The following is a 26,510-nucleotide window of genomic DNA, read 5'->3' as shown; positions in this document are numbered from 1 at the left end:
TGAAGGGGTACAAGTTAAGTAGCCATCAACCTACAACGACTAACGGCCAACAAACAATAGCCAAAGGAATCACGGAGCCACCCAAACCATCAGCGGCAATACAACGGGGATCGCCCAGCTGAAAGCAATCAGCAGAAGAATGGAAACCTGCCGATGGGCGATCCCGGAAACCCTCACCCACCGGCAGGGCAACGCATGGGACAAAGGGGGGTGACGTGACCGTGAGCGAGGGGGCGCTGACCGGCGCGGGGTATTTAAACCCCGCACCGGCGCGCTCCTGTCACTCTCAGCTTTTTTCTACCAACGCTGTACCTGCCCTGCAATAAACCAGAGCCTGATTCGCAAACCAGTGTCTGATTGTTATTCAGGGGGAGGCAGCGCATGACACAGTGCAAGTTCATGGCCACATCTGTATTCAAGCCTACACATAGAAACCATAGAAGCGATGTTGGGCCAGTTGTCATTTCTCACCCTAAAATTACCTGACTAGCCTATTATGGGGAAAAAAGTTGGAGGAGGTTGTACTATGTGTTCTGCCTTAAATTTTTGGAAGAAAAGCAGAAGCTAATCAGGAAATGCATGAATGAATCATATGACATACAGAAGTTAAAAATAGGAGACAGATTCAGAAGCAGTCCAGCCAACATCATTTCAGATATTGTATTTTCTTGAACAGTAAGGAAAGAGAGGCTGTGTAGAGCTAACACTCTGATTCATTTAGCAAACTCCACTTAAATGCCTTTTTGCTGTTTTGCCTCTTCAGTCTTTTGCTTCCTAGGTGACGGGAGCAGGCCCAGGTTAAAACCAAGCATCTGCTAAATGGCACATCAGATTTGGCCTATAAGCATAATGCTGACAAACGTCAACACGGTTATGTAATGGTAACACTGATTTATGAGCTATGCTGGCAGGGATTAGAATGTACGATAAATGTTTCTGAAATGGTGGGGTGGCAGAACATTCACTGCACAGCTCTTAAAGAACAAGGAGGAAACCTGGCTTAAGCCGCACAGCAGCTTCTTGAATGCTTACCGATTAGTGTGGGAGTTGCAATGCATGAACCAACTGCGATTGTTGTCCACATACATAGCCCAGGCTTTGTCATCCTTCCCCAGCATCATGTCCTTGACCACATTGATTCTAGCAACCCCAAAGGCTGGATCTGGGTGGTTATCGTAACGGTCCACATGCAGCTCCCAATAGTGGACTCCCTTTGAGAAAGCTGCAGTGCCCAGAACCACGCGATCATCATAGCTACTGCAGGTAGCAGTCTGGTTGTCATTTGAAAGGACTATGTCTCTATGGGCTGAACAGGGATCAAATGTAAACCAGGCCACTATTAAAAAAACAAAAAGGGTATACAGATTAGAACAGTGCAATAACTAACTAGATTGTGATGGGCAGCAGCACTGTATTAATAAATGAAGATCAATCATGATTTAGCAACCCTGAGTTTCAGGGTGTATGAAAAGGACATTATCAAAATACTAAAGAAACTAAATCTCATTTAAGCTCTATTGGTTTCAGTAGCACATTAGAATATAGTTCTCTGAAATCTAGGAACCCATATAGACAGCTCACTTTACTCATCTTTTTGAAGTGCTGAGATTATTACCACTACCAAAAGATGAAAAAATATGTGATAACATGCATGGTCAAGTGGTTGCCTGTATAGATTCAAAAATTTATGTGGGTTATGAATATGTGATACCATTTTCAGATTATCATCTGCTGAAGGATCTCACTAAAACTGTGATCTCAAAATTCTACATGCTGTCTCCATAATATCTAAGAATTAAGAAGTATCACATGACACCATTCTACTGTAGGTTTCCCTGTTGGTAGCATGACTTCAATTTGTATCAGTAAGTCAAATTTCCCCAATGAGGTCCCTACAAATCTGTTGGACTTCAAATCCCATGATCATCCTAGCTACTCTGACAGCTGACCATGCTGGCTGGAATTTATGAGAGTCGAAGTCTAAGAGACCAGCAGAACCCCATGTTTAGAAAAGATCCACTATATTTTATGAGGAGGCCTGACATCAGGGACTTTTAAAGCAATATCTACAGACCTAATTAAATAATGAATTATGGACATAGCAGGAAAGGAATGTGTTTTTTTAAGAGACTCACCATCAGAAGTTTGTAAAACCACCGTCTTGCTGTAAGGGCCCACCCCAGATGAATTAAAGGCTTTCACTCTTGCATTGTAGGTACTATTGAAATGAAGACCATCAATTGTACATAAGGTTTCCTTGCCCACATACACTTCCTAAACAATAAAAAGGCAGGAATGTCCATCAAAAGGCCTCCAATCGCTTTTGGACAATTATCACTGTCAGACACAGCAGTATAAAGACCAGGTAAGAAGCAATGATACTAAAATGTTATGCACGATTAGAAAAGCCTTTGAAGAGGATGATTGCATTTTCTTTTTAAAACAACTCTTTCCCAAGAAGAGAGATTCATTGTTGACTACGTGGAGCCAGCGAGGGCTGTCAAAGTACATGCATGTAGGGGGGGAAATGAAAAGGCTCCAGACTAGAGCAGCATGCAGAAAAACTGCAGCGGTTGTATTGGCCAGAACCTGCAGAGAGATCCTTCATCCACTCCATCCAACATTTTGTCCTTGACTGGAATTCGTCTGTAACAGGAGGAGACACTGGGTCCCCATTTTCAATACTGAACTTGCCCACCATAGGACAGGCACACTAGCATTTCCCCAAGAAAGCCAAACATAAAGAAAAGAGGAACAAAAGTCTCACTCGAAACTGGCCACCATCTCCGTCATCAAGCTCCAAGATGTACCCCTCCACTGGGTTGTGGCTAAAAGGCGGCATCCGCCAGGCAAGAGTCACACTGTTGTTTCGAGTGCAGCACTTCTCCAGCTGCAGGAGTGGGACTGGGGGTACTGAAAGAGGAACTAAGCACAGATTAGTGCAACTGTGCCCTTACCCTTCAGGCTGGGCATATAGCAAGCAACGCAACATTCATGTGGCAAGTAAATCTTAACTGACCCTCTTAGACCATTCAACTTGCAGCCTGACTTCTAAAACGGCAATCTTGACATCAGTCTCATCATGGCTATTTCATATTCCCCTTACACTTATACGGGAAAAAGCTGAGCAATCAAACACTGAGAAAGTCACCACAATGCCACCTTGCAAACCCCCTCTGGGCATGTAATGATTCACATAGCTCAGTGTTTCCCAACCTTGACAACTTTAAGATGGGTGGACTTCAACTGCCAGAATTCCATAGCCAGCTGGCTGGGGAATTCTGGGAGTTGAAGTCCACCCATCTTAAAGTTGTCAAGGTTGGGAAACACTGAGCTAGATAATAGTTTTGGTGTACATTAAGTGCTGTTCTTTTAGTGATCTACATGTTAGCAGATTTAATAGGTCTGTGAATGGGACCTGTGTTTCCTGAGGATCTGCTCTGCAGTGCAGCACAAGGCAATTCGGCTCGTCAGGATGCAGACTGGCCTCATCAAGGCACTTTGCACCACTTCAAGGCTTTGTGCAGCAGCTGTAGTAGTCAGAAGAGGCTCCCTGTACTCCTCCATGTTTTCTGTGGGTGAGTGCCTTTGTTTGGTCATTTGCAAAATACACAGAGCAATTGCCGTGAGGGGAAAGTTCCTTCCTGCAAAAATGCTATTTCTTTGTTGCATTTTAAGGCCTCTTGCAAATTGCAAAGATGAAATGAATTGCTAAAAACTTGACATGTAGAGATGTCCTATTTCATCCTATCCATCGTGTCAGCTAATCTCTCTGCTATCTCATATTAAAATTCTTCTCCCTGTGCACTACAATTTTAATGAACTTCCCTTTTCTCTGTACCACATTCCCTGCGGTGGCTATTACGTGTGAAAAAAGCAAAAGCAAAAGAAACAGAGCAGTCAGTAACACATTTAACATCGTTTCTAATAAGTCATTTTCTACATTGCAAGCACATTAATTTCTGAGGCTTCTAAAGGTTGTAAAATAAATTGCCGTTCCGTATCTGTGTGATCTTTGTCACGTGGCAATGTTAGAAAAGGAATGGATGATGGTTCTTAGATCATAAGAGTTGTTCCTGAGCACACATGCAAATGGTTTTTCCTAAATTTTGTCCTAACATTCAATTTTGTTTAAAGCCAAAACTACTGGATATTATTAGTTTGCATTACTTCTTACTTTTCCTATTCCCCTAGACTTCTCAATGCCAGAACAATTTTAGTCTGTCTCTCCATCATACACATCTTCCTTTGTTAATGTTGCTGGAGCCTTCTATAGAGCTCTGCACAGCTCTGGAACTAACCTGATGTATATTTGATTTTTTTTAATTGCACGGCTGTCCATAGCTGCCCAGTGCAGAAAGCATATATTGAAAACATCAAGCATACTGTATACTTTTTTTTTTAGATTACTGACATTTTAAGAGCCAGGCCAAGGAAGGCTAGGAATTGAGAAAAGTTGCTGGTTTCCTGCTGTTGCCCAGCCACAACCAGACCCACAAAAGTAAATATGGGCAGAAAAGTTGCCAGTCCAGTTCTGGTGATTAAAATTATTCCCACTTTGATCCAACAAGGGTTTATCAACTGTCCGCCCAGAAAACCCCTGTGCAACTAAAGTACAAAAAACAGAACAACGTCACAGTCCAGAAAATGCATACACACATAACCACAAAATAAAGAGATGGAAGTTGTGAAAACTTGGGCTTGGTAGGGAAGGACAGTAATGGGAAGAAAAGCTTACAGCCCCACTCTTATGCTGCCTTCCAATATGAGCACAGAGCACGGCCAGAACGGCCGAGCCAGCAGTGAAAACAAAACCATGGCCAACTTGACTTTGCAGTAAGGATGAACAATGGTGATAATCTCCCCGAACTCCTACAGATAAGAGAAACTGGACCAATTTGTCAGATACCCAACTAGCTGAAGAAGATGCTTGTCTTGGAGAGAGAAATCCAGTGCTGGTATGCCTCACTGCCCACTCCCTCCCAGCTGGCTCCTTCCGAGAACAAAAAGCTGAAAAGGAGACATGACTGAATAGATAAAGCTTGGCTGGACAGGCTTTGGGCTGACTAGATCCTCAGTTTCAGAGGAAATTTAAATCCGCCATTGCCCCTCTATATAAGAGACTCTCTCTCTCTCAAGCTCTCCCTTCAAGATACAAGTGAGGCTTTTCTATCCTCGCATATTTTCTAATTCTACTTTTTACTTAGAAAATGAATGTCGGTTAGCATCCTTTATTGGCTGGGCTAAGCCTATACTCTGCATCCATGACATTTATATTGGGAGCATTTTATTTTGCTTTGAATGGGACATATTGCAATTTAATCATTCAGTATTCTTTCAGCACTCCAACAAGGGCTTCTGCTGAATTTCATTACCCTGGGTTTGGTCTCAAATGATAAGGACGTGGTTTGAAAAGGAAGGGAATGCCAAGACAAAAAAGTCTCTTGAGTTTCACTGCAGGTCTGCTACTGGTAGAGCATAGATGCCATAAACATCAAACAAAGGAACACTCTGCAGTTGAAGAGAAGATTGCTCCATGAATGTCATTTAGTCAGACATTTTCAGTTGCAAGCAGCAGAAGTAAAAAGTAGGGCTGCTTTAATGAACAGCAAAGAGGTGCTGACCCAAAGCATTTACAAAGCATTTTTGAAATGTAAAAGTCCTAATATTTACATCAGCACGGGACAACTGTCCATATAGTCAAATACTAATCATTGCATGTCAAGAATGTTAGGCATTTAGGTTTTTCCCATACTATATAATCGGAGGCTGGAGCTCTATTTCCCCCAATGTATAGTCCAGAATTAGAAACAAAGAAGATTGGGCTACTTTTGGAGCAAAGAATCTGACAATGAAGGAGTAGGATAGTCCTTGCATGATTCTAGTAAACACATTCAGACAAAGAAGTATAAAGCTATCAATATGTTATGATGTCTACACAGAACCCTTTGCTTCAGAGCTACTGTCATTACCAGCTCTTGGGAAACAATGGTGGAAGGGGGCTACTCTGCTAATTAGCTCTTTTGGGACTTCCACTTAAAGGCATTTAATTGGCCTCTATAGAAACAAGATGTTGAATGAATTGAGTTTATGGAAGGATTGTCTGGAATCAATAATACCACACAAATGCACACACATTTCATAAGCAAAACTAAATTGGACTGGCAGTTGAATACTACTTCAACATTAATGACAGAATTGCATCCTCTGGTTTCTACTACACTTTAGGAACAGTCTAGGTGACAAGTTCATACACTGGCTCAATTCACACACCGCACTAAGCCATAATATGGTTTGACATGATGCTCTGTAAAGGATAGACTCTGGCTTAACTTCATGTCTGAACAAGGACACTATGACTTTTTCAGCAAGTCATAGTTAAAATAAATGATGGATCAACATGATACAGTGAATCCAGACAGTCTGTCCTCTGATGAGGGTAATAGTCAGGAGGAAAGAGAGTTGGTAGCTCTCTCCTGCTGTTGTTCAGCATTTGTAACCTTAACTAGGGGGTTGTCTCCATCTGGCTTTTGATCTGATCCAGGAGGTCACTTACATCATAAGTAGCAGTTTTGGAGTCAACTTCCATCTACCCCAGACAGCTTGGTTATTGGCAAGATATTTGGGGATTTATTATCCAGAACATCTGGAGTCATTAGGTTGTCTACCCCTATCATGCTGCCTAAGAACATGAGTAAACACGATGTTCTCCATCTGTGGTTGATTTGTATGTACCGCTGTATTTTGATATGTTGTGCTTTACTACAGAGAAAAGCTTTGGAGTTTGGGGAGATTTTAACTTAGCATTTTTTTTACTTTAAAAAGGCGCATATAGTTTCTATTTGAAGCTTTCTACCTTCAAATAGAAAGGTATCCAATATTAACTAAGATATCCAACATTAACTAAGCTTCTTAGAGTCATAGACAGAGAAATGGAAATTGTTCAACATCTAAAAAGTTGCTTTCATCTGGAGAATTGAGTCCTAGCTCTTGGTCTAGATGTGTCTCCCTTTCACAGCTATTCTTTGGAATCCCATACAAAAGGAAAGGAAAATCAGCCTACAAAAGCTCACCCCTACATTTCATCTGAATGAAGTCCAGCTGATGGATTGACTGCAGCAGTGGTTCACTATCCAATGTCAGATCAAATTCAGCAGATACTTTTGGCTCCAGGGCTCCTTTGACCCACTGCTCCTGAGATACTTGAACACGTTTGATTAAAGCATCTGAGATCTGAAAAAGAAAACTTTTAACAGACTAGACAAAGCTATAGAAGAATCAGTTCATGCAACTGGAAGGCAAGGATTTGTGATCCCAGTCACTTAAGGGGATGGGCCCCTTGAGGCAGAGGAATCAATTTTTGGAGATACTAGGTCCCAAGACTTCCAAATCAAGTAGCAAATATTTTCAGCTAGCTTCTGAAGGTGGCGTGCATGGTGGACACTAAAATAATGTCAATAGACTAATCAATTTCAAATTAGGCTTACAAGAGTCCACCTGTCTCCATCTTTGTCACTGAACTGGATGGAATAACTCATACAAAAATATATAAGGCTGGTATGACAGCATTTATCACTTCCAAATTAGACTCTTTCATAAAAGGCTGCTCATTTATCACTAAGACCAAAGTTGACTTACCTGTAAAAAACCAGAAGGGTCATTTTCTTTGATCACTTCTAGACAATATTCCATAAGCCCTGTAGACTGTCGCAGTTTCAGAGTACAGTGGTTTATCTGGTCCCATACAACCTAGGGAGGAAAAAGGAAGAATGGATTAAGCAGGTAAACAAGCAATATTATGCAACTGGAAGGTGGGCAAGTTCTATAGGAAGAGGTCTCTTGTTGAGGTCTTGGGGTAGCAAAAGCTGGGGATGTTCTGAAGCATTTTGTATTTTGACATTCTGCTTGCTCATGGTACCACCCGCTGCAACAAACCATAGTAAGCATGAAATAAACACTTTAGGATTTAGCCAATTATTTTCAGACAGGCATTAGACATTTTTTGCAAGTTGAAAAAGGAAGAAGAATCATTGCTCTAGAACAAACATAGTCAACTCTCCTTGCTGGGTTGCTCAAAGCTCATAGTCTTATTTACAATGAGGTTCCTTTCCCCATTCTTCTTTGCACGCATACACACACACACACACACACCCAACAGCCAAATCAAGGTCTTCTTTCTCCTTTAGAGCCTTACTCAAGACTATGGAGAACCCAGAGATACCAAGCTACTTTTTCTTCTGTAAAGCTAATGTTGAGAGTGGCATTTGTAGAGAGAGTTCAGTAAGGGAGGCAGATGGGTTTAATGCTTCAGTGACAATGATGCTTTCCTGCAAATGTCTACAGGCCATTCTGAACTATTTTCCTTCCAAAACAGTTCCAAAATAATATGTCAACCTGGCTCAGTGGGATTGCTGGTGGTCAGCCAGAAGAAATCTGCAAGAAGCAATGAGATAGAGCAATGTTTCTCAGCCTCAGCAGCTTTATGATGCATGGATTTCAACTCCCAGGATTCCCCAGCCAGCATGACCAGCATGCATGACCAGCATGCTGCCTCAGGAATTCTGGGAGTTGAAGTTAATGCATCTTAAAGCTGCTGAGGTTGAGAAACACTGAGATAGAGGATTAATTCACAAGCTCCACTCCTTCTCAATCCTCCTTACCAAAGATCTAAACTTCTAAAAACTTAGATTTGTCTCCTACCTTTTCTCCAGGAACTTGGCATCCCTCTTCCAATGTTTCCCCATCACAGCAATTTGGTGAATTGTTGGCCATGTGAGAAGGTGATTTGATTAAATTACTCCATAGCTAAAGGCACTTGACCTTGAACCTCACAATCCTAACTAATCACATTGTAGTAGTTCCGTGTATCCGTCTATCTAGCCTTATGTATTACACGTACTGTACCACTCACCACGGAGGCCTCTTACAAAAAAATCACAATTAAAAATAAACAAAATGCCATTTAAAAAAATGTGTTTTAGGGCCTTTTATCAGGTTCCTCTACCTGGCAGGTATGAATAAAGTTTTCACTCACCTTTAGCTTCTGCTCACGCTCTTTGGTAACTTTTGTGAGCAGTTTGGCCTTCTGGCGAGTCAAGGCATCCACTAAAGCATCACATTGAGCAACTAGACAAGCTTCATAGTCCAAGCCATTTTCCTAGAAAAAGAAGGAGGACCATATTTATGTTGTGTGTTGCCAACAGTCATTTTTCTGCTCTTTCCTAAACACTTTGGAATCATACAGTCTGGGCTTTTTTTAAATAACTAGTTACAGTCCTGAAAACAGTTTCCTATTGGTATAGAACAGTGTTTCTCAACCTTGACCAGTTGAAGATGTGTGGACTTCAACTCCCAGAATTCCTCAGGCAGCATGCTGGGCATGCATGCTGGTAATGCTGGCTGGGGAATTCTGGGAGTTGAGGTCCACACATCTTCAAGGGGCCAAGGTTGAGAAACACTGCTATAGAATGTCTGCAGGTACACTGCTAACCTGATACCATTCGCTTTTTAACATTTTCCATGCTGTCATGTTAGGGGCAATGTTTGTATAAACTCTTGGGTGTTATCCATCTAGATTGTTTCTTGTGCAAATCCTGCCGATGTGTTGAAATTGAAAAGCCCAGCTATTGGAATACATCCGTGACTATGCACAGGTCCTGTTCATTTCAATGGAATCCACATAGGATATAGTGGATTTTTGGTACCCTGGTTCCACACTAGAAAGGCAGCATAGGATTTGAGCTGAAAACACCGCAAGGCCATGGGATTCACAATCACGCACATCTAGATGTAAAAACATGTGCACGCATTCTCATACCATACTGTCATTCATAGATATTCATTCCTCTCTTCTAATGTACAAGCTGACATAGCTATACTTGATGCCCACATCTTGCATATCTGAACCTGCTTCCTGAAAGTAGAGAGGAAGCAGGACTGCCAAAGTAGAGAGAAGTAATGAAGATTCTCCCTCCCAGCAGCTAGCCTGAAGATCACTGTTGGAAACCAATGATTTGAGGAATGGGGTTGAATATAAATTTCCCATTATGATCTGTGGTTCAAAGTGTTGGGTTTGAACATTTGAACAATGGCTTTTAGTATGTGCTTTGATTTAGCCTAACCTAAACAGCACCATTACAGTGAAACAAAAAATTGCAAAGTAGACTTGCCATTGTTCACTTTAGTTATGGCCGTTTAAGACAATGTGCAAAAAAAGCTCAAATTCTATATCCATTACCTGTATCTGCTGTAAAATATTTTTCAGCTGAACCAAAAATTCTTTTGCTTCCTTTGCTTTATCTGAAATGCCATTCAAAGCCTGGGACAGTTGTGCCTGGAAGAAATAAAATATGAGATTATCCATTACAATTAATGCCTGCCTGCCTTTCTTTTTTAAACCCTTGCAATTGTACTTAAAAAGATTGGGATTTTACTTAAAAGGTGGGTGGGGGATCAAGATCAGATGTTCAGCTAGGATCACGGAGACCCAGATTCAAGTCCACCTTCAGCCATGGAAGCCCAATGGATAACTTTGGGCTGCTTTTTCTCTCAATCCAACACATCTCACCAGCTTGTTGTGGGATAAGATGGGAGAAAGAAAACCATGTATGCCCCTTTGAGCTCCTGGAGGAAAGGTGGGAAATCAAATAAATTAATAAAAAGCATCATCAACTTTATTTTTTTGCAAAACTTATGGGCCACTCCATTCTGCTGACTCTGAGGGACAAATAACTCCCCAATACGTATTGGGGATTTGAAGTATAATACAATTCATTTTTCAAAAAGAAAATGAACTAAAAAATATTTTTCTCAGTGAAACCAGTGAGCCAATACCCATATTCCATGATCCTGAATCATGGGGCATTATGTCAAGATATTTGAAGCTCCTCACTTCTTCAGTGTCCTGCCCTTCTATTACCCATTGTAGCTTTCCTACATTTTTAGCAAACACCATCACTTTAGTCTCCTGAAAAATTATTACAAGCTGATCTTACCGGCAATACTACACTAAACTTTTGAGCACAGGTCGAGGCCAGTTGGAGTCCTTGAAATAATAGCTGCATCATCAGCATATAGCAGAAGGGGGATATTCATACCTGCTATTTTAGGGGGATGAAAATTTAAATCTGAATGGAATATATACAACAACTGCGTTTGAAAGTGAATCTTGCTAGTTACATCTTACTCCAATTCTAGAATTGTCGAACAGTTTATGAATAAAGAATAGCAGCTGCTGATCAATTTATTTATTCATTCATTCATTCATTCATTCATTCATTCATTCATTCATTCAATTTATATTGCTGGAATCCCTAAGTTTTTCCCATAAAAGTGGCGTCAAAATTATATCAAATGCTGATTTAAGTCAGTAAAGGCCACATAAAGGAATACTCTACATCAGTGTTTCTGAACCTTGGCAACTTTAAGATGTGTGGACTTCAATTCCCAGACTTCTGGGAATTGAAGTCCACACATCTTAAAGTTGCCAAGGTTCAGAAACACTGCTCTACATCTTCAGTGTATTTTTCAAATGACATAAAACTAGAATACAATCTAATGTGGAATGGACAGATCTGAAGCCTGCCTGTTCATGGCCTAGGATAATTTCATTCACTAACCATTTTTGTAATCTCCATTCTAAATACCAAACATAAATCTTACTGAAAATGCTAAGGAAGCTAATAGGTCAATAGCTGACAGGATCACCCCTTTCCCCTTTTTTGAAAATTGGGCCAACTAATTCCATTTCCCAATACTATGGTATATATTGCCAGATTGTTCTATATATGAAAAAAGTGAGTCTAAGCCAGGAACCCACCAGTCAACATTAGATTTCAACATTTCAGCTAAGATATAATTACAGCCAGCAGCCTTACCTAACTTTTGAGAGTTAATAAGCTTCCTTACTTCAAACCCTGAGACTAGCAGCCAATCAGGGAGGGTCTTGTTGTTTTGGTATAAACCCATAGGTTCCTCTGCCTGAGACCCATAGGCAGTTTTAAAGAAAGCTTCCCAAACAGCCATTGGGGACTAGCCTGCTAAATGAAATGAGTTATCGTTAGCCCACCCAGATACAAATTGCCTAATTAAAAAGGGAATTTTATATCTGGCTGCAAGGAACAGAGGTTGCCACAGTTTCACTGAAGCCTCTCTCTTTTAAGTGATTTGTATTGTTTTTTTCAGTTCTAATAACCTTGACATAGATATTTGTACAGAGACTTTGAGATACAATTTATACTAAATTTATTTTGACAACCACATACTCCTGGTCAAACCATCCTTTGGATCAAAATATTGGACTTGGTTTACCTCTCTTCTTCTGCAGAGTTTCTGGAGGCTCTGACTGAGGGACATACAACATCTGAGTAACTGGCATTTAGCATGGTTCTCCTTTATCTCAGGGGCATTCAGAAGTTTTGGGGCTGGAGGGAAGTATCCTAATATTCATCCCAGGTAATGCACAACATCTTTATCTGAGCGTCTACAGATAGAGGAGGTTGGGAGAGAAATGTCATGTCTAGCTAGGGACCAGAGAAGAGCATTGTACTCTTCCCTCCCAATTCTTTCAAAACATTCTTCTGAAGACACCCAGAATTGGTCCTTCAAGGAAACTGTTGCAAAGCATAACAGATTTTATACATCCTGAGGCTGCCTTTGGATGGTGTTGGAATAAGGGGGAATGCATTACTTACACACAAATACAGCTAATGATGATTTAAGCCTGTCTCTCACTTGAGGGAATGATATTAAAGGCAAAACTGAAATACTTTGGCCACATAATGAGAAGACAGGACACCCTGGAGAAGATGCTGATGCTAGGGAGAGTGGAAGGCAAAAGGAAGAGGGGCCGACCAAGGGCAAGATGGATAGATGATATTCTAGAGGTGACGGACTCGTCCCTGGGGGAGCTGGGGTTGGTGACAACCGACAGGAAGCTCTGGCATGGGCTGGTCCATGAAGTCATGAAGAGTCGGAAGGGACTGAATGAATAAACAACAACTCCATGGGTTAGGATGAGTTTAAGGCAATGCTGGGGGAACAAGGCAGAACACTGGTGATGTTGAGGCATGATTATCCTATGGTTTAAGTGCAAGGGGTGCCAAGGCCAAACACACATGTACTCACACACAGTATTCTCCATTAAATACGCAGGCTGTCTCTTACCAGAGAAGCACTCAAGCATCTTGGCAGATAGCCAAGATAAATATTTACCTACACTTTTGAAAATCATCACCACTGTTCTCAGCAGCCCACCAGCTCTTTGACAATACACTGAAAGATTTCCTTTGAAGCTAAATGGGCATGTTGTAAATGTCACTGAGGTTCCCCACACCTGCACTTAAGCCATGGCTGTAGCAGGGCTGGGCTTTTCTTCTGAGATTTTTCTTAGCCACTTGTGCCTAAATCTGTCAATAAAGCACGTGCAAAAACAGGTCTTCTATTGATTCTTTGAATAAGCATTAATTCTACTATTCCTTCTCAGACAAGAGTTCATTGTTTATCCCATGCGTAATAGCTGCAACACATTATTATTGATTTCCCTCTGATCTGGTTGCTGACTGCAGTTTATAAGTTGTGGGACTATTGAGGCCAGCTTTCCAGGGCTGAGACCTGATTTGTAAACACAATGAAGGCTAATTCAGAAAAGCAAACTAATGGTATTGTCATCTCTATAATAAGGACTTTGCAAAATCAGACCAGCATCCAGCCCTCAGAAGCCACCCAGTTGCCTCTCCAAAGAAAAACATGAAGTAATGGCCATCCCTATCTGTGGACTGTGGGTCCTAATTAAAATAATAAAAAAGTAACCAGTTTGGCCTGCTACATTTCTGGCATCTTGAACCCATGTATCCATCTAGGAAACATCTACTTATTCAAAGAAGTAGACATCTCTTGTCTGCTAGAACAAAGAGCTTGCTAAACCCTTTGTTAAGCACAATCTATTGTTAAATGTGCAAGTCACAGTAAACAGCATGACTGGATTGTATTAAATGATTGCCTTTGTACTGTATATACTATAGGCCCCCAATTATTTTGCTGCTGTCACAGTGTGCAGGTACTAGCTGTTACAGAATGAGAATGGAGGGTATGCTTACCCCAACTATTTCAGTTCTAATGATTTCATTGCCTTTAAAATGCATTAAAAATATAATTTTAAGGATGCAAGCGGAAGATAGATCTCTGCCTATAGCTACTGATTGGCACTTATGCTGGTATTCTAACTGTCAAGTGTTTAGTAACAGCAAGCCAAATTTCAGGGAAAACAGATTCTCTGCCACAGCCACAGAGAAATGGCTTCAGCCTCATCAGGCTCAATGTACCATGTTGGTCAACTTTGACAAGTTTTTTTAAAAAACCTGCTGCATCATTTCTGAGATCTTTAACAATTCAGATACAGATCTATAGTTGTATATGTAGGTTTTCTCAGAAGATAGGGTCTTCATGGGATGCAACACTTAACCAGCCAACATTTTGTACCTAGCATCCCAACTTGGTATGGAAACATTTGTTTGTGGCTCTTACTTGTCTCTTAAAAAGCCAAGTAAATAAGGCAAATTGGACAGTTGCCCACTTCTGGCTTAAATTAAAGAAAGCATACTGGTTTGCATTATTGTAATACTAAATATCAACATATGACTTGAAGTAACAGAGATAGGTGCTCAAATGAATGTTCCAGTCCAACCTATCTAAAAGGCAGCAGTTGAAGAAGGATGCTCAAAGATGTGGTCTAGAAGATAGTAATAAAGTCACCTAGCTTAATTGCTGACTCACAACATTTGAGATTGTGCACCTAGCCCTTTTCTGTTGCTGGGTTTTTCGAGGTAATATTAATAAGGGTAAATAAGTGTCTCATATTACTTCTCTTACTGTTTAAGTACTCTGTGTAAGCTTCTAAGAAAACTCAGGTGCATTATTCTGTCTTATTACTTTGAATTAATTTCAGGCAACAATTTTAGTTATGAGAAATTTCCTGTATCCTCAATTTTCATCCCCTTTTAATCTCTGTACCTCTTTCATTACACTTTCTGAAGACTAAACCTTACTGAATCAACTAAGAATACCCTTCATCTGTGTCCTGCTATGAAACATCTCACCCCTTGTTTATCATCACATCTTCTGGTCCGGCATTCTGCCAAGTATTCACTGTGTGAGGAAGAGGCCCTCTGTTTTATCTGGTGTGAGTCTACTGCTAAGCAGTTTTAACAGGAATTCTAGTATTACAAGATATCTAGATAGTGAGGATGGGAAAAAAATATTTCACCCATCTTTCTACATTTGATGTGCTGGTGGGGAATTCTGGGAGTTGAAGTCCCCATGACTTAAAGTTGCCAAGTTTGAGAAGCATTGCTTTAGAGCATCCTTTCTGAACCTGGAGTCTTCCCTGGTATTGGATTATAAAAATTCTAACAGGCATCTAAGGAAATGGTAGTCCATCGATCTGGAGAGCACCCAGTTTTGGAAAAGGCTGCTTTATAGTCTAATAGGTTCCATACAGAGAATCAGAAACAAGAGCTGCACCAGTACCGCATTACACAAGGCTGCTTCCTGCTTTGAAGTAAAGTTTTCTTGTGAAGAAAACCACTCCAAAATCATTGGACTACTAAATAAATGGAAGCTTTCATTTCTATTGGAACAACTTCTCAAGACCAGTCAAATGGGTAATGCCTTCTTCTTATATACTGTAGCTCCACTAGAACTCAACTACAGTCATTCTGTCTGTCTGGTATTTTTGACTGCCACTTCTTCAGCAACCACTTGTACTGCTGAACAGGCATCTTCTTTTATGTTCAGGTTGTGAGTACAGAATTCTGAGTTTACTTGCCTTTTCAGAAAAGAATGGAAACACTTGGCTCTCGAACACTTCTCTTCCGTTGTTTTTATGGCCAGTCAGAGATCTCTTGGAAAGGGCGCATGAACACAAAAATGGGAGCTATTCTTGCCATTATCTAAAAGGCCTTGATCTGGCTTATCAGCCGGTAGTCTCTCAACCCCAAGGCATAAGTCTTCAGTCTACATTTTTAGACCAAAGCGTGCTGAACTGCACAACAATCTGGAGTATGGTTCTCTATGGGAAAGGTCTATGATGCAATAATTCAATAAATTGGAATAGTCAAATAATTTTCTTTAACTAGACAACAGACTTCTTGATTATTTCTACACAGCTAGACTACATCATGAGTAGACTTGACACTTAGATTTGCTAATTCAGTGGCTTCCAAATTATTCCTAATGTAATTTAAGTTCAGGAAGAAGCACTTCCCACATTTATGGGCAGAAGGAGAATCCATCTGCAAAACAGTTGCTGCTAGCATATGCTTAGGTAAACATTTACCACCACCTCCCACCTCCAGGCCCATGCATCCATAAATGCTGATGAAACGTACAGCCCAGATCAACACAATGCACTTTCCAGCTATGGCCCAGCCACTACAGTCAATTTGGAGAGGCTGTCAGTGATGGAGAACAGCACCATGCATTCAGATTGCTGCAGCAAGTTTTACACATGTGTCTTTAATATACAGTTTATTCAAAACATAGCATTTGGTAAGAGTGCTGTTGGTTCCCTGACAACACAGTAAACTATTCCAAGTATATTGTACAAGCATAATTAATACTTGCCGGAATACAAGATAATCACTATTATCACAAAAATTAGTTAATTGTACATCTATTTTTCTCAGAGACAAAAAGAAGACAAATCTACATGTTATACTGATTTTTTCTTTGGATGGGTTCATACAGTTTGGTAAACTAAAAATCAGATTTGATAGTTAATAGTGGAAATCCAACCACATTAAGCCACAATAGGTTTATTTGCTTGGGCATAGCACTGTTAAATTCAGGTTCACTATTCTATTTTTGTTTACTAATCGATTGATGCAACTTTATTAAATTTCAGTTGCAGATGATTACAAGCAGTTTGTAGTTCAGAACAGACATCATAAAAATCAACAGACTAAAACACGACAATAGTAATTTTAAAATCATCATCATCATCATCATCATCATCATCATCATCTATTGTTGTTTATTTATAGCATCACACTTTTAACTAGTGTGGTCTCCAAGGGCCTTCTAGAATAGCTAGGTCTTCTTGAGCCTCCAGAATACTACAAGGGAAGGGACTTGCAAGGTTAATGTCAGCCTTATCAGGTAGACCAGACAGGAAACACAACCAGATGAGCTAATTCTGCTTTATTGTAAAGCTACATTAACAGAATCTTTTAAGTCTGAAAGTACAAATCTCCAACCACCTCCTTTACAGCCCAAGAAATTAGGGAGGGTCCCTTCTGAGCCTCTTGCCCCACCCACTATCCAGCTAGCTGTGGGCTATGCCCTCTCTTATCCATCTGTTCCCTAGGCAGCATTTCTTCACCCCATCTCCCAAGGTCTTTCCCACACACCATTACACAGTCACCTTTTGCCTAGGTTGAGTCTGAACCAGTTTCTCCCCATCCAGGTCCTGATACACTGGATCAGGACTTCCACTGCATTTGCCATATGGCTGGTGCTGCATATTGATGATACCTCACCCCAAACTAATGAATGACCTCACCCAGTGGCTTCATGTAAAGATTAACTTAATGCAGGAGAGAATCAAGCCCTGAGGCACCTCATACTGGAGCATCCAATAGCCTGTCTTCTTGTTCCCAGAATCACCACCTGGAAACCTCTGTTCAGGAAGGAGAAGACTCCATGCCAAAATGGTGCCTCCAACTCTCACCCCTTGCAAGCATCCCAGAAGGATATTGTGACAAACAATACTGAAGTGAAGAGGGTGGTGGGAGTGGTCTTGAAAGACAGGAGGAAGAGCTGCTACCACTGCAAGAATCAGATAAGAGGGGCTTGAGCCAGGCCTAAGAAAATAATGTGAGAAAGTGTCTCAGACAAGCTCCTCCCTAATTCACATGAAGATAAAGGGAGGGAGGGAGAAGCACATTCAGATCTGCAAGATTCTGTTACTACAGATGTTATAATGAATGAAGTTCTGACCTATATAGCATTGGTTTCTTAGTTTGGTCCACCTTGTTGGGCTGATATGAAGCCTGCTGAGAGAGCTAGTAGGTGAAGGATGGTGATGTTCCCCTCATCCAAGTCCTACTAAAGGTCATCCATGAGAAAGATCAATGTAGTTTCTACCCTATGCCAACACTCAAAATTTGACTGCCAAAGATCCAAATAATCTATTTCTTCCCTGAAGCCATTAGTGGACAGCTAGGACCACTGAATGGAGCAGAGCTTAATACAGCGAAAAAGCACGCACAGAGAAGAATATTATCTAAAATAGCATTAATGAGCACGTTAGGGGAATATAGGTTATTGATCTTACACACTTAGCCCACCCAAGCATAAAGAATTACACACTTAGCCCACCCAAGCATAAAGAATTACACACTTAGACAAAGTAGGTTCAAAAGTAAGCAAAAAAGAAGTCTTACTCATTTATTTGGTCCAGTTACATACATTCAGGAATAATGATTCTTGTTCTTCTTTCTTTCCCTAAACGGAATTGACCCTCAGCCCTCATTGCTGCTAAAGGCTGCATGCAGAAAGGGGGAACCTCCTGACTCTAGGCCCAAACATGGCCCCAAGATGGAAGGAGCAGCAAGCATGCTGCTTCCTTCTCAGATGATAGAAGGAAGAAGACTGAGGAATGTGGGAGGGACAACGAACAGCTTCCTCCAGAAACACATAGAGAATTGCATCCTAGAGCAAACTCATCCACATGCTAATGAGGCATGCTGATTTGCTGGGACCTCCAACATTCCCCAGTCCTTTGTGGTTGCCATGCTACCACTTTCTTTATCACCTCCCCCCGAAAAGGAAAGGTTAGATGTAGGGTAATAGTTGCCTAAACTTGCAACCTCTTGAACATCAGGTTATGAAAGAATGTCTAACAGACCCTAGGAACACAGAGAAGGGAGCAGGATGATCACAGAAAAGATTTCTTAGTCCAGGGGAGGGACAGAGGACAAGCATGAGGAAAGGAGTCTGAGTAACTCTGCCTTAATTACGCTAGGTATAAGCTGATCTGGAGAATTGCTCTGGCAGGTTTTTGAAATTCTGTTTCCTTATTACCAATTAAGTTCATTCCAGAAATCCAAGTTTCTGAGTTGAGTTTGCCAGCCTTGAAGCAATTATCACAAGCAGGCCAACTCCTCTTTCAAGATCATCAGACTTCCCACAAGGAGGAATTGATTATTGCCTATCTCTTTGTCACTTCCCTGGCTGTCTAGGACAACCTAGGTAGGGCAAAGATCTAACCAAGAAATAACAGACCTGACTTTACAAAGGACCCTGTCCACTTCCTCAAAATCCACAAGCTCAAAAACCACTATGGTAAATCTGCAAGCTTTGAATGTGCTGGGTGAACCCAGTCCTTATATTTAATTATGTCATTAAAATGAAGGGATAATTTGAAATGCTGCTTCCGTTAAAGCACTTTGCGACAAATTGCTTTTAACAACCATTACTTCAAATGTAATTTAAATTGTTTATATTTTTCTCAAATGCTATTTACTCTAGAATACTTTTAAATATTTGATTAACAGATCATTCTATTTTAACCATGCATACTGCATCTTTGCTTTGTATGTATATACTGATCCACTTCCAATTCCATTTGTCATCATAGTATTCCAGGGCAATAAGTATTTACAGGGATAACTAATATAATTGGGATAACTAATATAATTAGTGACTAGGCATTTGATCTTCAACCAGTTGGAATCTGAGAAAGAAAAAAGGAGTAAATGGAGCTCTCCCGTCTTTTACAACAGAGGAGGATTCCAGCTCCCATAAACCTCAGCCAGAATGGCCAATGATCAAATCTGATAGAAGATGATACCAATCACCCATTCCTACAATACAGTAATAATCATGTTGTACTTTCAAGTGTTCAGAATACTCCATGTTCATTTGCTCAGTAATCTTTACAATAACCCTGTAAATAGGTCAAGATTATTATCCCTACATTATGGGAGGAGAGGGCAAGTTAGACCTATATAGTAGGTTATTTATAGTGGTGAGTTCATGACAGATGGAAGTTGAAGCAAGGGCTTTCTGATTTATAGGGTGAGCTTTTCTTCCCAATGCCTTTTCAACCCATATCAATCATTCTGGTGTGTTAAAACCAAATGATTTAATAGTTTTTAGGAACAAAAGGAATAGTTTCCACTGCTAATCCCTGGATTCATACCACAGAGCATACTGGTGAAATTCTACTTCACTAATGCTATGCTTACGCTATTTAATTCTGCATTTTTTTAAAAAAACCACTACTGTATCACAAAATGAATATATTTTTATTAGAATAAATAATGCAAGCACACAGCTGTAGCCCAGGACTGTAGCTTTATAAAAAGCATATGTCTTGCAATGCATAAAGTTCTAAATGTAATCCCTGACCTCCTCATGAGGCTGGAAAAAAACATTCGAAATTCTAGAGAGCTGCTAACAGCCAATACAGACAATGCTGGGTTAATTGGATGGATGACTTGTTTTGCTATAAAGCTGCATTCTGTTTTTCACTCACTGATGGGATTGTTGGTGGAGATCACGTACATTTTTCTTTGAATTCTTCCAAACAACCAGATTTTCCATCTCTCCTCCCTTTTCAATCCCATTCCAAAGGAACTGAGATTGATCTGGGCGGTCCTGGTTGATTTGTAGATTTATTCAAGCAATCAAAATGCTATTAGCACAGCAATGCTTTTAGGTTTGCAAGTCTGGAGCTTGCAGGGAACTGTCAACCAATTGTGGTTTGCCCTTTAGGGCCAATGGCTGTGTCCAGAGAACAGCCAGCCAATCAGTGCTCACTTGCTATCCTTTTCAGCTTGACAATAACTGAGTGAGTTGGTCTACCCCTCTTAGGTTTCCCTGGCTCTGTGCCTAAAAACAAATAGTGCCTTGTCCGCTTCCCAAGAGGAAAAGAAAATACATTGCTAGCTTTCCCCCAGCCCATAATTCATGCACATGTATTGGTGAATGTTTGTCTCTTTTTTTGCAAAATCTCAAAGGCAATTGGAGGAGAAGCTGTGCAATGGAAAGTAGACAGTTGCAAACATAAATGCATGGCTTGGTCACTTCAGAGCTTTCCCACTGGTATGGCTGCATATCTCCATTACCTCACAAGTTCCAAACGTTGGCATCCTGGCAATTCTGACTGGGGCTCCTTTTCCTAACAATTACAGCAAAACTCTCGGAGTTGGGAGATGAATTGAGCCATGAGTCCCTTCCAAACAGGAGTCCAGTCAGCCCCCGATGATACATTTCCATTCTGAAGCAGCATTCACTAAGGCAGTGTTCCTCAACCTCAGCAACTTTAAGATGTGTGGACTTCAACTCCCAGAATCCTCCAGCCAGCATGCTGGCTGGGGAATTCTGGGAGTTGAAGTCCACACATCTTAAAGTTGCTGAGGTTGAGGAACACTGCACTAAGGCCTTGAGATGGCATTCTCCTGCTCCTGATACCATGCTCCTGGTGCAGAGATAGGTACCAATCGAAGCGAATATTTGTAGCTCAGGGTTGAACTGTGGAGTCCTTGGTGCTCTCTGAGCCTTGTTGTTTTCTTGCAGAAGTTTCATTGCCAGACTAGGCAACATCTTCAGTGCAAAGAGGGAGTGGGCCTTGCTCTCAGTTTATATACCGTGGCTTGCCCTGCTTGTGTTGGTGGGGGTGTTGTTCTCTCCTTGGGAGTTCTTTGATTGGGCTGTTGTTTGCTGCTTGGTTGATTGACTGAGTTAATAGTTCCTTGATTAGGGTGTATTGTGCTGTTTGATGGTTCATCTGGTGTTGATCCTAGTGTTGATTTTTGCATATCTGGGTCAGGATTTTTGCATATGCTAGTGCTGGGTCTATGGATGTCTCTTCACATCCATGAGAACTCCTTAATCTCACAACACATGGACAGACTTAACCATAGTTTCAACTGGGAAACAGTGAGCATCCTAAACCAAGCCAAATCCAGAAATGCCAGAGAATTCCTGGAAGCCTGGCACTCAGACAAAGCAGCCATCAGCAGACACATAGAGGTAAACAACATTTACATACCATTCAAAAGAGACAATAGAAAAGCCAAAAGACCAGTACACTCCCTTGCCAGCAATGAACATCCAGATATGCAAAAATCAACACTAGGATTAACACCAGAGGAACCACCAAACAGCACAATGCACCCTAATCAAGGAACTATTAACTCAGGCAATCAACCAAGCAGCAAACAACAGCCCAATCAAAGAACTCCCAAGGAAAGAACAACACCCCTACCAACACAAGCAGGGCAAGCCACAGTATATAAACTGAGAGCAAGGCCCACTCCCTCTTGGCACTGAAGATGTTGCCTAGTCTGGCAATGAAACTTCTGCAAGAAAACAACAAGGCTCAGAGAGCACCAAGGACTCCAGAGAGATAGGTTACAATGTCTCAGGGTCATTTCTCCCCATAGCAAAACTCTCAGACATCGGGGACTCACCTTGCCCCACAAGTGGAGCTATACCTCCATCTGAAAAATCTCTCAATAGTTTTTTGGAGTTGGAGAAGATACAAATTTGTCTTTATTTTTATGCAGGAAAGATAGAAAATTATTGCTAGGGTAATAAGTAGATGGGGGAATAGGCTGCATATGGGCACACACCGGACAAGGAAACAGCTGCTGGGTTGTCATGAGATACTGGTGGGAGCCCTCACTTGCTACTGGAGCTCTGTTGAGAAACCAGTGCAGACATTTTTTATTGCACTGCATGTAAAATAATAATAATAAAAGCTCCCTAAGCAAAGTTAGCACATAGAAGGAAGACCACGTTACTTGCTTTCTTTCAGACATGTTAGTTTTTCAGATAAAAGGAGACTCACACATGATGTGCATGTATCTATGGGGATACGCAGAGTCAAGCCAATCCTACATTTGAATAAAGGAGCTGATACAATCCCCTGAGGGATGTACATTGTATAAAGTATATATTATTTAGCAATAAAAAAACATTTCATTGAAGTACAAAGTGAATAATCAATAATATTCCTTCCTGGCAAGGGCAAATGGGCTTAATTGGTTTTCAAGTCAATCTCAAGATCTGCTTAAGAGTAAGGATAACATAGTTGCATTTAATGTAAAATATAGGAACATATTCTAGAACTCCATCTATGAATAACATATTTTAATTTATTGTCATAACCTAAAATCATTTGCTACAAGTGGTTAAGTGCTCCCGAATTTTAGCAGCAAATAAGGAAAAAAGGGAAACAAAAAGGAACATGGTTATGGGCAAATTATCTCATTTCCAGTTGCTTTACTCAATTCATGATTATTCGTTATTTCAGATAAGAGATCCACCTTTCATTCAAAAACACATCTTGGATGTTGGGTTGATCATAGGGAGCATGTGACTTTCTACTGGTGACCAATCTGTTTCCATGTACAAGATTCTGACCTATACAAGTAGTCCTTGCTTAACAACCATTCATTTAATGACAGTTCGGTGATATGACAGGGCTAAAAGAGTTACTTATGACCCTTCCTCAAAGTTATGACTGTTGCACCACCCCCGCAGTCACGTGATTGCGATTTGGGCACTTGGCAACCAGTGGCATTTATGACTGATGTATTTGAAAAACCCTATTCTTGCATAGAAATATGGGAGCCCACCTAAGTGTTTGGGGGAAGAGCCTTATCCTTGGTCCTCCTATCATCAGAGAGGTGTGTTTGGAGGGAACATGAGAATGCGCCTTTTCCACGGTGGCTCCAAATTTGGAGCTACCCGCTAAGAAAGGGCAGACTGGTTTCTTCTTTTCTGTGTCTGACAGCAGGCAAAAACACTTTTATTCAGATGTGAAATTGTCTGCTATAGTCAAGTTTTAATTTGCTGCTGTTTGTTTCTTTGTACTGTTGTTGAATTGTGTTTATAATTCAGTCTTTATTTCTGGATAGCATTCTGGATGCAAAATCAAGATTGTTTTAATGAACTGATTGTTTTAAACAAAATGGTGAAAAATCTCTAGGGTGATTGGTTGCCAACTTCTTTCTCACAGAGTTTGCTCAGAATGTCTCTTCCCCAAACCGCAGAGAATCACTACTATTTGCAGTGGCCTGTGTCTCTGGCTCCCAAGGGTCACTCTGTGCTATTCCTCTGCTGGAAATTGGTGGCTCTGAAGCTGCTGAGAACTTCACCTTGGGGGAAAAGCCAAGCCATCCGCTCCTGTGACAGATGGCACAGGACATGAATGAGGGCTGTTGAGGCAGGTGGGAAGGTATAAATTGTTAGTCTAATTTTACCAATGATACTGAGGTACTCTTCAAAACTCATTAAATCCCTCTTTTAAAAGGTGAATAAGACCTGTTGCTAAGACAAGCACAAGAGAGATTGTAAAGAACTGCATATGCATCTAATCATTAAAAAATGGGAGGAGTGTTAAAGATGTCCATTCAGTTTATCCCTGAATACACCTTATGTTGTTTTAAATTTTCCACTTTCTCTTCAGATCATGTAAATCTTTCGCCTTTTACTAAAAAGGCAGCTCTTTTCTCACATGAGAAGTACCAACGCTGAGCTCAGCCTGGAAGATGCACATAATACAACAGAGGCCCTGCTTTCAACCTTCCCAGCATGACATCGGAAATGAACTCTGCACTTCCTCAGAGGCACTCTGGAGCGCTTATCATGTTTGTCTTTTCTTCCGCTGCTCAGCACTGTGACTCTTATCTGCAATCACGATGCCCAGGAAAGTTTTAGGTGGCAACTATTCCCCCTTAGGAAGTGACCACCAGTAGAAAAGGGGCGCCCGAGCCCTCATCTGGCGGAGGCCGGGCAGTCACGCGCTGCAGCCTTCGCCAGTAAGCGGAGCAGGGCAGGCCGGCGGTTGGCCAGGCTTACCTTGTGCTGTTTCCACATGGCTCCCAAGGCCTTCACCTCGTGCTTGGAGTGTTTTCCTTCTTCCAGGCACTGATAACAGACGGGGGTCCGGCAGGTCACACAGTACATGCTGTAGTTTTCCAGCTCGTGATCCGCGCACGTTGGGGACTTGCGGGCAGCGCCGGGGCCTTTGCTTCCTCCGCCGCACGCCCCACCCGCGCCGCTAGGGGCGCTCTGCTGCTGGCTGGGCGGAGGCACCAACCGGTGCTTGGCGAAGGGCCCGCGGGACGGGTGACATTTGATTTGGCAAGCCGAGCAATACAGCACCTCGCATTGTTCGCACAGCACCGCGGCCGCCTCCGGAGGGCTGCGGTCGCACAGCTGGCACTTGGCCGTGGCCGAGGCGGCGGCCCGACTCTGCTGGTACCGCTGCACGATGGCCTCCAAGAGGCGGTTGCGCTGGAAGCCGCGCAGGCCGCGAGGATCCAGGGAAGCGCTGCGATGGCACTGCGGACAGGTGAGCGAGGAGCTGGTTCCGCTCCCGCGGGGTCCCGCCGCGGCCGCCGCGGCCGCCAGCCCCGGAGGCGGCGGTACCAAGGGCAGAACCCGCACTCCGTTAGGAGATTTCAGGCTCGGGGTGTAGGAGCCGTAGCCGCTGTCCGTCTCGCTGTGCAAGCTCACTTTGTCGGAGTGGTCCCTGCCACCGCCTCCAGCGGTCCCACTGCTTCCGCCAGCGCCACAGTCATAGTCCAGAGAGGCCGGCCCGCTTGTAGCTCCAGCCCCTGGCACTGCCACTGCCGCAGGGCCCCGGGGGTGCAGCATGGCGGGCAGATGCTGCTCGGACTCCGGCGTTTGCACAGCGATGGTGCGGGCGCAGGGCAGGCAGACATTGTGCGAACAGGGCAAGATGATGGGCTCCCGGAAGAGCGAACCGCAGACGGGGCATTTCAGCTCTTCTTCCATAGCGGCAGCTGCTTTGTGTCCAGAGAGCGGAGAGGGCGGATGGAAGCGATCAACACGAAAGCGGCGAGCTACGGTCAGGCTTCTCGCTGGTCTTCCCGCCACCTTTTCGACCCATATTCCACCGCGCAGCCCTTCTCTGCTTTCAATGGCGCATATACAGTCGAGGCAGGGGGGGCGGCCCGGGGAGCCTCTGTGGTCCGCTGCAGGGCCAGCGCGTGCCCATAGAGGAGCTCAGGCATTTGCTTGGGGCGGCACGATGGGTGGGGGCGGCAGGGCAGGTGAAAGCGGTTTGCAGGCGAGCGTGGCAAACAGCCTCAGTGCGCACTGATTAGGGCGCCCGCTAGATGGCAGAGAAAAGGTACGTAGAAAGCTGCATTTCCTTGCTGTCATCTAGTGATTGTCCAGATTTTTGCAGCCCAGATCTGGTTGGCATCGATTGCCCCCACCCTCCACCCCTCCTTTCCTCAAGAATGCCTCGAGCCACCGCTGCTGCTGCTGCTGTTTCTCCCCAGTGTGTGTTAGTGCAAGGCCTGGGCGCCAGAATAGGCTTGCTTCCTATTGTTAGGTTGTAGGGCCCGTCTGAGAGGTTTGCCTTGGGGCCCAGTGAGCTCTACTTACGCCCCTGTCTATTCTTCTCCCCGGAAAGATGTCCGACAGGAATCCGGTTTCAGCACCCAGCAGGTATTGGACAGCTCCTC

At 42.4% G+C, this 26,510-nt stretch overlaps 1 protein-coding gene across 2 annotated transcripts in view; it reads right to left on the bottom strand.

Moving 5' to 3' along the window:
* The window catches only part of TRIM67 (tripartite motif containing 67), a 35,352-nt gene extending 9,348 nt beyond the window's left edge, over positions 1-26,004 (bottom strand). Inside the window, exons 1-8 of one of the 2 annotated variants that reach the window (XM_063307222.1) lie at positions 24,871-26,004; positions 10,238-10,333; positions 9,035-9,157; positions 7,639-7,749; positions 7,074-7,233; positions 2,768-2,913; positions 2,136-2,274; positions 1,033-1,336 (exon numbers count right to left, since the gene is read on the bottom strand). In XM_063307222.1, coding sequence (XP_063163292.1) covers positions 1,033-1,336; positions 2,136-2,274; positions 2,768-2,913; positions 7,074-7,233; positions 7,639-7,749; positions 9,035-9,157; positions 10,238-10,333; positions 24,871-25,812 — 2,021 coding nt within the window. In that variant the 5' untranslated portion in view covers positions 25,813-26,004. The remainder of the gene's footprint in view (positions 1-1,032; positions 1,337-2,135; positions 2,275-2,767; positions 2,914-7,073; positions 7,234-7,638; positions 7,750-9,034; positions 9,158-10,237; positions 10,334-24,870) is intronic. The other variant, XM_063307229.1, reaches the window with a different exon arrangement.
* Between the last annotated feature and the right edge of the window lie 506 nt (positions 26,005-26,510).

The sequence above is a fragment of the Candoia aspera genome, chromosome 1 (genome assembly GCF_035149785.1).
Source record: "Candoia aspera isolate rCanAsp1 chromosome 1, rCanAsp1.hap2, whole genome shotgun sequence".
In the NCBI taxonomy this organism is placed as follows: Eukaryota; Metazoa; Chordata; class Lepidosauria; order Squamata; family Boidae; genus Candoia; species Candoia aspera.
The sequence above is the reverse complement of the archived record's forward strand: the minus strand, read 5'-3'. Positions and strand labels throughout refer to the sequence as shown.